Source organism: Hyla sarda, chromosome 1 (genome assembly GCF_029499605.1).
Source record: "Hyla sarda isolate aHylSar1 chromosome 1, aHylSar1.hap1, whole genome shotgun sequence".
NCBI classification, from domain to species: domain Eukaryota; kingdom Metazoa; phylum Chordata; class Amphibia; order Anura; family Hylidae; genus Hyla; species Hyla sarda.
The window spans coordinates 432,801,023-432,814,351 of record NC_079189.1 but is presented as its reverse complement, the minus strand read 5'-3'; the positions used below and the strand labels follow the sequence as shown (position 1 = coordinate 432,814,351).

At 48.0% G+C, this 13,329-nt stretch overlaps 1 protein-coding gene across 1 annotated transcript; it reads right to left on the bottom strand.

The window, feature by feature from the left end:
• Positions 1 to 1,063: 1,063 nt before the first annotated feature.
• On the bottom strand, positions 1,064 to 13,329 carry RNF185 (ring finger protein 185). Its single transcript, XM_056530612.1, is given in 8 exon segments — positions 1,064 to 1,936; positions 4,108 to 4,225; positions 10,582 to 10,636; positions 10,725 to 10,788; positions 10,791 to 10,836; positions 12,404 to 12,422; positions 12,874 to 13,092; positions 13,169 to 13,329. Coding segments are annotated over 7 exon segments (570 nt in total). The 5' UTR covers positions 13,044 to 13,092; positions 13,169 to 13,329; the 3' UTR covers positions 1,064 to 1,838.

Here is a 13,329-nt window from a genome sequence, read left to right as displayed (position 1 = left end):
GTGGCATTATGTAGTCCTATAGCCGATTAGGTTAATGCATATTGTTTGCGTGGTGAACGGATTTCTGTGTTAGGATTCTTGTTGTGGTTGTCACTCCTATGTTATTTTCTTTCCCTTAGGCTGTCTATGTTTTTCCAGGCATACAGCATTTGCAGCAAAGAATTATGATTTTCTTTATTCACTTATGGGATGTATAGCTAAATTTTGTTTCTGATGAAATGTGGCAGCAGCTAAGGCACATAAGCACTGTAAATATATAGTTACTGCTATATTAACTATAAATGTTAATTTAAGGCTCTTACATTTTTTTTTTAAATCAAAATGTGTCCCCATTCATCAAGAAGAGGTGGCATTGTTTCAGATGGGACCATAGCTTTCTGTTTGCTCACCTTAATTAAGCTTAAAAGGAGTACTCCGGTGCACACTTTCTTCATGTTATCCCGTCTGGGCTGCAAAATAAAAGAAAACACACTTTATCTTACCTGCCAACGAGCCCCCGGTGCTCCGGTACAGGTGTTCGGTCCTCGAGCTGTATTCTTCTTACTTCCGGTTAGCCCGGCACGTCACACGGAGCTTCAGCTTATCACCAGCCGAGGCGGGACATCGCTGCGGCCAGTGATAGGCTGAAGCTCCGTGTGACGTGCCGGGCTAACAGGAAGTAAGAAGAATACAGCCCGGGGACCGAAAACCTGTACCGGAGCTCCGGGGGCTCGTTGGCAGGTAAGATAAAGTGTGTTTTCTTTTATTTTGCAGCCCGGACGGGATAACATGAAGAAAGTGTGCACCGGAGTACTCCTTTAAAGAGGACATGTAGTCATTTCTAAAAAAATAAAAATAAAAAACCCAAAAGACTACTAAACCCAGATCAAATTGTAAAAGATCCATGTTATAGTGACTCATTTCCCACAAAACTATACATCAATATTCAAAGCTACCCCTTTATCTATAGCAGAACACTGGCAGTTGTTCAATGTGAGAGATTTACCTTTAATAAATCATTCCACATATCACTAATAACTGCATATAAAAAAAGGCAGAGTAAAATGAAGAGAAAATACTAGAAACAGTTCTTAAAATTAACATTTAATCCCAGCAAATTATTAAAATCTCATAAAATTGAGGAATCAACACCCTTAAACTCCGAAGCACATCAAGAGTATCTACAGACTGCATGGCATCTTTTATTAGAGCTCTGGGGCAGGTCTTGGGGCATGCAATTTGGACAAGAAAACAATTCACTCTTTATCCAGAGCTTTTACTAATATTACTCTTTGGTCCAAAGTCTTATTGCCCCCGAATCACTTCATTTATCTTTTTCAGCTCTTCTTATCTTGCAGCATATGTCATGTGGTCCACCAGAAATATATTCTTTTTCTGCCATTTACCAAGATGATGCAATGTACTTTCCACGCAGTCCCCTCCAATGCTTGCCTTTAGCGCCCCGACAGCCTTTTATACTTATTCTTCAGGTTCCTTTGTTCGTGTCCACACTTAAATGCGCTTCCTTATTATTCTGATTTGCATTCGTTCAGTACTCTTACCCTGTCCCCCTCCAACTAGAATGGTGCCTCTCCTGCATAGTGTATATATACATATATTTTTTTTTTCACCTGTCAGTGACAGTGCTCCTCCATATCCATTAATACTTTTGTGCTTTTATTCTCTCTTGTCTAACAGCCCTTTCTCTTGTGATCAAAAGAGCAGCGACTAGGGAGTAGCACTTCAGAGGCCAAAGAAGGATATGGTGCAAAGTTCAGGGTAAGATATCACAGGGATTGGGATAATATCCATGAATGACACTCAGTCCTTACTGCCATCCACATAGGAATTTGTGATACTCAAGCGATCAGCAGCCAGAACATTATTACCAAGGCAACAAAGAGGAATAGACGAGACAGGAACTGCTCATCCACATACTGAGGGGTTCCCGGGACAGCTGTAAAACATGTGAAAGAAATAAGAAAGAATAACTCACAATGGACTTAGAAATGATCGTCTTAAAGACAACTAATGGGTGATCAACTGTAACCTAAGAAGCAAGATGTCATGTAGTTTACTATCTGCATGATCAGTCAATCATGAAGCTATGTCCACGGGAAATCATACAATGGCTAAATTAAAAAGTCAGTTTTAACAATTTTCTCAATAGACCAATTTACATGAGCATGCTGCATATTGGGGGGGGGGGGGGGGGGAAGTCTCCATCTGTTCACACAGTATATTTTATTTGGACACAATTATTCAAAAACTTTTTATATGTTGTACATCTTGCCAAATATTAACCTTTCTAATATACTTTTTTTTATTTTTTATTTTTTTAAAGAAACCATGGCTTATAAAATTATAGCTTTGTCCAAGCTGAAGCACAAGCATGGATAAAGTCCAGTAAGTGAGGGTGGGCTGAAAAACAGCTGAACTAATTTTTGCAAGCTAAAGTCAGCAACTGCCAAGCCGAGAAGTTTGTGACGAGTCGAATCACTGTAACTTCGCTCATCTCTAATTCCTATGCCTGCAAAGTTACACTGACAGTAGTATAGCTGATCAGACTCTGCCTTAGGCAAAGACTGATCAGCTTCTGTAGCTATGACAATGGAGGCCATTGTAAGATCTCTGGTTGCCATGGCTGCAATCTGCTCCCCGCGATCATTTGGTAGGTGCCGATGAAGAGGAGAGGTAGCCCCCTCTCTGTCACTCTATGGATGCTGCAGTCACGCTGACCGCAGAATCTATAGCACCCACTCTGCAGTACTAGGGGTGGACAGAGTGGGTGCTGTGGTTTCATTATTCCCTGTCAAGAGCTGTGATTGCAAAGAGAGAAATATGGCACTCTCCAATTTCTTGGTGCACAAGTAGGTTCCCAAACAGTCTTGTCCAAAATAGAAGAAAACTTGGCACTCAAGGTAGATGCAATATAGGTGAATTTTTATTAGCAATCTTCTATTTACAAGCTGACGTTTCGGTCCTATACTCGGACCTTCCTCAGAGATAGATTGATGCGGAGGTAGGATGATTAGAAGAACGGCTTGTAGCTGGGAATCGGGTGCTATGAAGCGCGGTCTGTGACTGCTGAATAGTGAGCACACCAATCACATGCGAGGAATATGAATGAATGGAAGGTCATCGTGGTGCAGTCTAGCTGATGTCACCTTTAGCTCCAGGACAAGCTGGCTCGTCCTAATGCAGGAAATTCCCGCTAATTAGGCCGAGCCAACTTGTACTGAGATACAAGTTTGGTAAACATGCTGTCCAAAGGCAGTTTTGTTAGTCAAGTCTTTTTGTGCAATACTGTCACTTGATAAATCAGTTACCACTGGAAGTGAAAACTGAAATTGCCTTTTGCAAGATCGTTTAAAGAATGCAAAAAAAAAAAAATGGGGCCTTTGAGGAACACGCAACATTTAAAATACCAAATAAGCAATTTCCAGGTGTTCTATGCAACTTATGTCTTTTTGCTCACTGCTGCGGCCGAGTAGCCCTATGTGTCTGTGCCCAGATCGAGCTGGCTGCAGCAGGGAGCTCACTCTAGTGACTGGCATTGGCAGATCTGCAGCATGAAATACACTGCAGATGTGCTATGTGTGACACTACTCTTATAGTGACATTAAATAGAGTAATTCAGCTGGAGGGCTTTTTTATTTTTATTTTTTAACAACTTTGCCCAGCTAAAAGTCTATATTAAAAAATAAAAATAAATAAAAATAAAAAAACCTTTACTTACCTCAAGCAATACCTCCGGTGTCTGGCTCCGGTCCCCAGCTGCACTCCTCTTCAGCTTAAAAGTCTTGATGTCAGGGCCCGGAGTGTCAAACTGCCCCTTAGCCCATTACTGGCTGAGGAGAGACACTCTGGACCCTGACATCACCTTGTGCCCAAGCATCACGATTTTTGAAAGGAAGGAAAGCACAGCTGAAAACCAGAGCGGGACACCAGTGGCACTATTGGAGGCAAGTAAAGGCTTGTATTTTTATAGACTTGTAGCAGGGCAAAGTAAAAAAAAAAAAATAAAAAAAAAATAAAAACTTTAAGAAATTTTAATTGCTAAGCGATCAGTGAACGCAAAAGCGCCTCTTCAGATGTGTTGTGCTGATGGAAAGATAAGAAAAATACCTGGTGGAGGGCGACCATCATTGATGTTAAATGCTGTAGCAAACATTCCAAAGGGAAATGCTCCAATGCCAAAGGACATTTGAAAACCTCCATCTCCAAAACCAAACCCTTGGAAACCCTTTATAAAAACAAAAAAGAAATAAAAAGAAAAAAGTTCAGCAAACTTAAAAGACCAGGAAGACTGGTATACTTTATGTCACATAAAATAAAAAAAAATAAACGTTTATGGTGGACAACCATAGGCAGCAAAATAACAGCATAGTTAAGAATAGAAAGAACTATTGGGGAGATTTATCATAACGTGTGCAGAGGAAAGGTTGATCAGTTGCCAATAGCAACTAATCCCTTTTATTTTTTTTAGAGGCCTTTTTAAAATATAAAGAAGTGATCCGATTGGTTGCTATGGGCAACTGGTCAACTTTTCCTCTGCACAGGTTTTGCTTAATCTCCCCATATGTATATAGGTTTACTGAGCATATGTTTTCTTTAAATGATAGGGATTAGGTAGGAGAGAGAAACGGAGAGAGAGCGAGAGAGCGCGCCAGAGCGAGAGAGAGCGCGCGCCAGAGAGAGAGAGAGCGCGCGCCAGAGAGAGAGAGAGCGCGCGCCAGAGAGAGCACGCCAGAGAGAGAGATAGCGAGCGAGGCAGGCAGACACAGAGCCAGCCAGGCAGACAAGCAAGCGCCAGAGAGAGAGAGAAAGAGCGCGCGCCAGAGAGAGAGAGAAAGAGCGCGCGCCAGAGAGAGAAAGAGCGCGAGCGCCAGAGAGAGAAAGAGCGCGAGCGCCAGAGAGAAAGAGCGCGAGCGCCAGAGAGAAAGAGCGCGAGCGCCAGAGAGAGCGATAGCGAGTGAGGCAGGCAGACACAGAGCCAGGCAGGCAGAGCCAGGCAGGAGAGAGAGAGAGCGCCAGAGAGAGAGAGCACAGAGAGAGCGAGAGCGAGCGAGGCAGGCAGACACAGAGTCAAGGAGAGAGAGAGAGAGAGAGAGAGAGCGATAGTGAGCGAGGCAGGCAGACACAGAGCCAAGGAGAGAGAGAGAGAGAGAGAGAGAGAGAGAGAGAGAGAGAGAGAGAGAGAGAGATAGCGAGCGAGGCAGGCAGACACAGAGTCAAGGAGAGAGAGAGAGAGAGAGAGAGAGAGCGATAGCGAGCGAGGCAGGCAGACACAGAGTCAAGGAGAGAGAGAGAGAGAGAGAGCGCGATAGCGAGCGAGGCAGGCAGACACAGAGTCAAGGAGAGAGAGAGAGAGAGAGAGAGAGAGCGATAGCGAGCGAGGCAGGCAGACACAGAGTCAAGGAGAGAGAGAGAGAGAGAGAGCGATAGCGAGCGAGGCAGGCAGACACAGAGTCAAGGAGAGAGAGAGAGAGAGCGCCAGAGAGAGCGCCAGAGAGAGGGCCAGAGAGAGGGCCAGAGAGAGGGCCAGAGAGAGGGCCAGAGAGAGGGCCAGAGCGAGAGAACGAGAGCGAGAAAGCGAGAGAGAGAGCACGAGAGAGCGAGTGAGCGAGACAGAGAGAGAGAGAGCGCGAGACAGAGAGAGAGAGCGCGAGACAGAGAGAGAGAGCGCGAGACAGAGAGCGCGAGACAGAGAGAGAGAGAGAGAGCGCGAGACAGAGAGAGAGAGAGAGAGCGCAAGACAGAGAGAGAGAGAGAGAGCGCGAGACAGAGAGAGAGAGAGAGCGCGAGACAGAGAGAGAGAGAGAGAGCGCGAGACAGAGAGAGAGCGCGAGACAGAGAGAGAGAGAGAGAGAGCGCGAGACAGAGAGAGAGCGCGAGACAGAGAGAGAGAGAGAGAGAGCGCGAGACAGAGAGAGAGAGAGAGAGAGAGAGCGCGCGAGACAGAGAGAGAGAGAGAGACAGAGCGCGAGACAGAGAGAGAGAGAGAGAGAGCGCGAGACAGAGAGAGAGAGCGCGAGACAGAGAGAGAGAGCGCGAGACAGAGAGAGAGAGAGCGAGACAGAGAGAGAGAGAGAGAGCGAGACAGAGAGAGAGAGAGAGAGAGCGAGACAGAGAGAGAGAGAGAGAGAGCGAGACAGAGAGAGAGAGAGAGCGAGACAGAGAGAGAGAGAGAGAGAGAGCGAGACAGAGAGAGAGAGAGAGAGAGAGCGAGACAGAGAGAGAGAGAGAGAGAGCGAGACAGAGAGAGAGCGAGAGAGAGAGAGAGAGAGACAGAGCGAGACAGAGCGAGACAGAGAGAGAGAGAGCGAGACAGAGAGAGAGAGAGCGAGACAGAGAGAGAGAGAGCGAGACAGAGAGAGAGAGAGCGAGACAGAGAGAGCGAGACAGAGAGAGAGAGCGAGACAGAGAGAGAGAGCGAGACAGAGAGAGAGAGCGAGACAGAGAGCGAGACAGAGAGAGAGCGCGACAGAGAGAGAGAGAGCGAGACAGAGAGAGAGAGAGCGCGACAGAGAGAGAGAGCGCGAGACAGAGAGAGAGAGAGAGCGCGAGACAGAGAGAGAGAGAGAGCGCGAGACAGAGAGAGAGAGAGAGCGCGAGACAGAGAGAGAGAGAGAGCGAGACAGAGAGAGAGAGCGAGACAGAGAGAGCGAGACAGAGAGAGAGAGCGCGAGACAGAGAGAGAGAGCGCGAGACAGAGAGAGAGAGAGAGCGCGAGACAGAGAGAGAGAGAGAGCGCGAGACAGAGAGAGCGCGAGACAGAGAGAGAGAGAGCGCGAGACAGAGAGAGAGAGAGAGAGCGCGAGACAGAGAGAGAGAGAGAGAGCGCGAGACAGAGAGAGAGCGCGAGACAGAGAGAGCGAGACAGAGAGAGAGAGCGAGACAGAGAGAGAGAGCGAGACAGAGAGAGAGAGCGCGAGACAGAGAGAGCGCGAGACAGAGAGAGCGCGAGACAGAGAGAGAGAGCGCGAGACAGAGAGAGAGAGAGACAGAGACACAGAGAGAGACAGAGCGAGCGCGCGAGAGAGCGAGAGAGCGAGCGCGCCAGAGAGCGAGAGAGAGCCCCAGAGAGAGAGAGAGAGAGCGCCAGAGAGAGAGAGAGAGAGCGCCAGAGAGAGAGAGAGAGCGCCAGAGAGAGAGAGAGAGCGCCAGAGAGAGAGAGAGCGCCAGAGAGAGAGAGAGAGCGCCAGAGAGAGAGAGAGAGCGCCAGAGAGAGAGAGAGAGCGCCAGAGAGAGAGAGAGAGCGCCAGAGAGAGAGAGAGAGCGCCAGAGAGAGAGAGAGAGAGAGAGAGAGAGCGAGCACCAGAGAGAGAGAAAGAGCGAGTGCCAGAGATAGAGAGAGAGAGAGCGAGCACGAGAGAGAGAGAGCGAGAGCAGAGAGACAGAGATAGCGAGCGAGAGATCCAGGCAGGCAGACACAGAGCGAGAGAGAGAGCGCCAGAGAGAGAGAGAGCGCGAGCGCCAGAGAGAAAGAGCGCGAGCGCCAGAGAGAGCGATAGCGAGTGAGGCAGGCAGACACAGAGCCAGGCAGGCAGAGCCAGGCAGGAGAGAGAGAGAGCGCCAGAGAGAGAGCACAGAGAGAGCGAGAGCGATGGCGAGCGAGGCAGGCAGACACAGAGTCAAGGAGAGAGAGAGAGAGAGAGAGAGAGAGAGAGAGCGATAGCGAGCGAGGCAGGCAGACACAGAGTCAAGGAGAGAGAGAGAGAGCGCGAGAGCGCGCGAGAGAGGGCGAGAGAGGGCCAGAGAGAGGGCCAGAGAGAGGGCCAGAGAGAGGGCCAGAGAGAGGGCCAGAGAGAGGGCCAGAGAGAGGGCCAGAGAGAGGGCCAGAGAGAGGGCCAGAGAGAGGGCCAGAGAGAGGGCCAGAGAGAGCGAGAGAACGAGCGCGAGAGAGCGAGTGAGCGCGAGACAGAGAGAGAGAGAGAGCGCGAGACAGAGAGAGAGAGAGAGCGCGAGACAGAGAGAGAGAGAGCGCGAGACAGAGAGAGAGAGAGCGCGAGACAGAGAGAGAGAGAGCGCGAGACAGAGAGAGAGAGAGCGCGAGACAGAGAGAGAGAGAGAGCGCGAGACAGAGAGAGAGAGAGAGAGAGCGCGAGACAGAGAGAGAGAGAGAGAGCGCGAGACAGAGAGAGAGAGAGCGCGAGACAGAGAGAGAGCGCGAGACAGAGAGAGAGAGAGAGAGCGCGAGACAGAGAGAGAGAGCGCGAGACAGAGAGAGAGAGAGCGCGAGACAGAGAGAGAGAGAGCGCGAGACAGAGAGAGAGAGAGCGCGAGACAGAGAGAGAGAGAGCGCGAGACAGAGAGAGAGAGAGCGCGAGACAGAGAGAGAGAGAGAGAGCGCGAGACAGAGAGAGAGAGAGAGAGCGCGAGACAGAGAGAGAGAGAGAGCGCGAGACAGAGAGAGAGAGAGCGCGAGACAGAGAGAGAGAGAGAGAGAGCGCGAGACAGAGACAGAGAGAGCGAGACAGAGAGAGAGAGAGCGAGACAGAGAGACAGAGAGCGAGACAGAGAGACAGAGAGAGAGAGAGCGAGACAGAGAGAGAGACAGAGAGCGAGAGAGAGAGAGAGAGAGCGAGACAGAGAGAGAGAGAGAGCGAGACAGAGAGAGAGAGAGCGAGACAGAGAGAGAGAGAGCGAGACAGAGAGAGAGAGAGAGCGAGACAGAGAGAGAGAGAGAGAGCGAGACAGAGAGAGAGAGAGAGAGCGAGACAGAGAGAGAGAGAGAGCGAGACAGAGAGAGAGAGAGAGCGAGACAGAGAGAGAGAGAGAGAGCGAGACAGAGAGAGAGAGAGAGAGCGAGACAGAGAGAGAGAGCGAGACAGAGAGAGAGAGAGAGAGCGAGACAGAGAGAGAGAGAGAGAGAGCGAGACAGAGAGAGAGCGAGACAGAGAGAGACAGAGAGAGAGCGAGACAGAGAGAGAGAGAGAGAGCGAGACAGAGAGAGAGAGAGAGAGCAAGACAGAGAGAGAGAGAGAGCGAGACAGAGAGAGAGCGAGACAGAGAGAGAGAGAGAGAGCGAGACAGAGAGAGAGCGAGACAGAGAGAGAGAGAGCGCGACAGAGAGAGAGAGCGAGACAGAGAGAGAGAGAGCGCGACAGAGAGAGAGAGAGCGCGACAGAGAGAGAGAGCGCGAGACAGAGAGAGAGAGCGAGACAGAGAGAGAGAGAGCGCGACAGAGAGAGAGAGAGCGCGACAGAGAGAGAGAGCGCGAGACAGAGAGAGAGAGCGAGACAGAGAGAGAGAGAGCGCGAGACAGAGAGAGCGCGAGACAGAGAGAGAGAGAGCGCGAGACAGAGAGAGAGAGAGCGCGAGACAGAGAGAGAGAGAGCGCGAGACAGAGAGAGAGAGAGCGCGAGACAGAGAGAGAGAGAGCGCGAGACAGAGAGAGAGAGAGCGCGAGACAGAGAGAGCGCGAGACAGAGAGAGAGAGAGAGCGCGAGACAGAGAGCGCGAGACAGAGAGAGAGAGAGAGAGCGCGAGACAGAGAGAGAGCGCGAGACAGAGAGAGCGAGACAGAGAGAGAGAGCGAGACAGAGAGAGAGAGCGAGACAGAGAGAGAGACAGAGAGAGAGAGCGAGACAGAGAGAGAGAGCGAGACAGAGAGAGAGAGCGCGAGACAGAGAGAGAGAGAGACAGAGACACAGAGAGAGACAGAGCGAGCGCGCGAGGAGAGCGAGCGCGCCAGAGAGCGAGAGAGAGCCCCAGAGAGAGAGAGAGCGCCAGAGAGAGAGAGAGAGCGCCAGAGAGAGAGAGAGAGAGCGCGAGCGCCAGAGAGAGAGAGAGAGAGCGAGTGCCAGAGATAGAGAGAGAGAGAGCGAGCACGAGAGAGAGAGAGAGAGAGCGAGAGCAGAGAGACAGAGATAGCGAGCGAGAGATCCAGGCAGGCAGACACAGAGCGAGAGAGAGACAGAGACAGAGAGACAGACAGACAGACACAGAGAGAGAGATAGGGAGCGAGAGAGCCAGGCATGCAGACACAGAGCCAGGCAGGCACAACTCATCCTTTATAACTTAATAAGCACTGGTAAAATGAAAGTTAAAATGTGATTGGCTGCTATGGGCAAAACCATACAGTTTTGGTTTCAGACAGATTGATGAATCTAGGTCACTGTCACAACACAGAAAGACTCTTTCCTTGCTGCCCAGCCAATATGATGGTTCACTTCTGCCAGGTGCCTGGTGTGATGCAAGCTGAACAGAAGGGCAGCTCTAGGTGGCTAGTGTTGCTGCAAGTGACTGATGATGCTAAGGCTACATATGCCTTATGTGATACCGCATACATTTTCAACTGTGAAACTGGTACAAATTACAGTCACCAATGTGACGTGGTTTGAATACAAAAAAAAAATGGATTGGCATCTGATAAAGCAGGAAATGGCCAATCACAGACGTAGAAGCAATGAGTGATGCCAGGAAGCACTGTGCAGCCGCTGGCATCTTGTTATTGTTAATTAGTCTCTCTCGTGGGAAGCTCGTTATGTGCTAACTAACAATCCCAGGAGCCAAAACAGAATTACAGATCAGAAGCAATCGTTTCATCATGTGACACCTACTGTACAGTCCTTTAAACCTTCCCCCCTTACTCACCCCTCTGTTCTCTGGCTCTGGTCGCTGCCCTTGAGGTCGTGGGGGAGTTTTTTCCCTGATGGAGACATGATTGTATAGGATTAGTTTATGTACATTAAAGACCAGAAAACACTACTTGAACAAATGAAATAAATGTTGCTCACCGAGGGTCTTCCTGTCCCGTGCTTCCTCTTCCGTACAAAGGTATTACTTTATCACGGCTAATTCAGCTTTGCATACGGGACACACCTGCCGATTTGGTCGCGTTTCTAACCACTGGAGACAAGAAGAACACATGTAAGGAATGCTCAGTAACCATTGTGATGTACACAAGGACGTTAAAACAAAATAACATCAAATTAAAGACTAAGGGTCAAAAAGTCGCAACATCCTAAGCAATGCATTCAGACTCATTAAAGAAAACAACTTGCATGTAGTGTGGCATGGTTAGCTTTTTGCATTGGTCAGCAATTCATCAACTGCGACTTTTTTTTTTTAATTGACACAAATTTTTGTGCAACATGATAAAAGGTCACATTTTTAGCAATGGGCAAACAGAAGATAGCGTACTGAAGTGAATTTTCAAGAAACGTGTACCTGTGCAAAAGTTATCAAATGTCCAGCAACCATTTAATAAATTTAAAACACATTACACATTAGCACCACACAAAATAAAGGTGTATAAAAATCGTTCACCAGGGGTCTCAAACTGGTGGCCCCCCCAGATGTTGCAAAACTTCAACTCCCAGCATGCCCGGACAGCCAATGGCTGTCCGGGCATGCTGGGAGTTGAAGTTTTGCGACATCTGGAAGGCCACCAGTTTGAGACCCCTGACCTACACCAACAATGATAAATTTCCCCCTATGTGTTAGGGTGCATTCACACCATGTTTTTGCAATACAGTTCCCGTATCAGGTTTTTTCTCAATGATTTTCTCAACTGATTTCTCAAAACATGTGTACAAATGTCAACCCGTATACAGTTAAAAACCGTATACGGTTTGAAAAATGATGTCTGGTTGCATCCGTTTTTTAAGAAAAAAACGTATATGTTTTTAACTTTTCACTCCATTTTTAATAAAGTTTCACTTATTTGATTGAAATTCCAAGAAATAAAACTGTGCAAAGTCAAAAAACGTATGGTGTAAACCGGATGGAACCGGATGCACATACAGTTCTGTACGGTTTTCATTGACTCTCGTAGAAAAAAAAAAAAAAAAAAAACGTATTCGGTTCAATACAGTTTTTCACTCGGACCAAAAACTGTGGTAGACTACGGTTTTGGGTACGGGAAAAAAAATAAAATGACAAAACCGTACAGGATGCAAAACGGATGCAACGGGATGCATCTTTTGGCATACAGTTTTCAATGGAGAGTCAATGCATACGGTTTTCAATGGACAGTCAATGGACGGTTTTCAATGGACAGTCAATGGACGATTTTCAATGGAGAGTCAATGCATACGGTTTTCAATGGACAGTCAATGGACGATTTTCAATGGAGAGTCAATGCATACGGTTTTCAATGGACAGTCAATGGACAGTCAATGGACGGTTTTCAATGGACAGTCAATGGACGATTTTCAATGGAGAGTCAATGCATATGTTTTCAGTGGACAGTCAATGGACGGTTTTCAATGGAGAGTCAATGGACGATTTTCAATGGAGAGTCAATGCATACGGTTTTCAATGGACAGTCAATGCATACGGTTTTCAATACGGTTCTGTACAGTTTTCACATTGAAAACGTACACGGGAACTGTATTGCAAAAACGAGGTGTGAATGCAGCCTTACATGAAGGCCAACAGTGCAAGTTAAATATCTTAAAAGTTTAACACTTACTTGATGCAAACACGGCCAGCTAGAAAGACAAAAAGAAGAAGAAAATGTTTTACGATTTTGTTATGATGACCATCATTGTATCTACATGACAGCTTAGCTTGTAAATAAGAAATATTGGCAGTCAATATGGGTAGAGATGAGCGAACTTACAGTAAATTCGATTCGTCACGAACTTCTCCACTCGGCAGTTGATGACTTTTCCTGCATAAATTAGTTCAGCTTTCCGGTGGGCTGGAAAAGGTGGATACAGTCCTAGGAGACTCTTTCCTAGTACTGTATCCACCTGTTCCAGCCCACCGGAAAGCTGAAGGCTGAACTAATTTACACAGGAAAAGTCATCAACTGCTGAGCGGAGAAGTTCGTGACAAATCGAATTTACTGTAAGTTCGCTCATCTCTAAATATGGGCAGTAAAGTAAACTGAAGCATAGTATATAGCATATATACAAGCCTGTGAAGCAAGTTGCTTACCAGAAGAGGTGGCCACATAAGCTTATCACTGCATCCTTGGCTGTGTCCAGGCAAATGTTGCACTCAAATGTGCTGTCCTGGCTGCCCCCCTCGCCATTGCTACTTCCACTTGCTCCACCAGGGCCCGAATTCTCTGCCGATGCAGAGGCGGCTGGACCTGCACTTGCCATTTTACCCAGGGCACCCGAGGATTGAGATAACTAACCCAAGACAGTGGACCTACCAAACACAAGAGGAAGTAATGAAGGCATCTAGAACATACATGATGAGGTTAGGCCAATCTCAAAAGACTTACCAAATGGGCAACAACCGATCAGTGCTACGTTAGAACTTGCAGTAAAGACAGTCACAGTCACTCAGTGTTGGAGGAAGAGGAGATTATGCTATAAGTGAGTGTTGCTTTTTCACTCTGTTACATCATGTCCCCAAAGAATAAACTGATGACAGGAGAAAAAA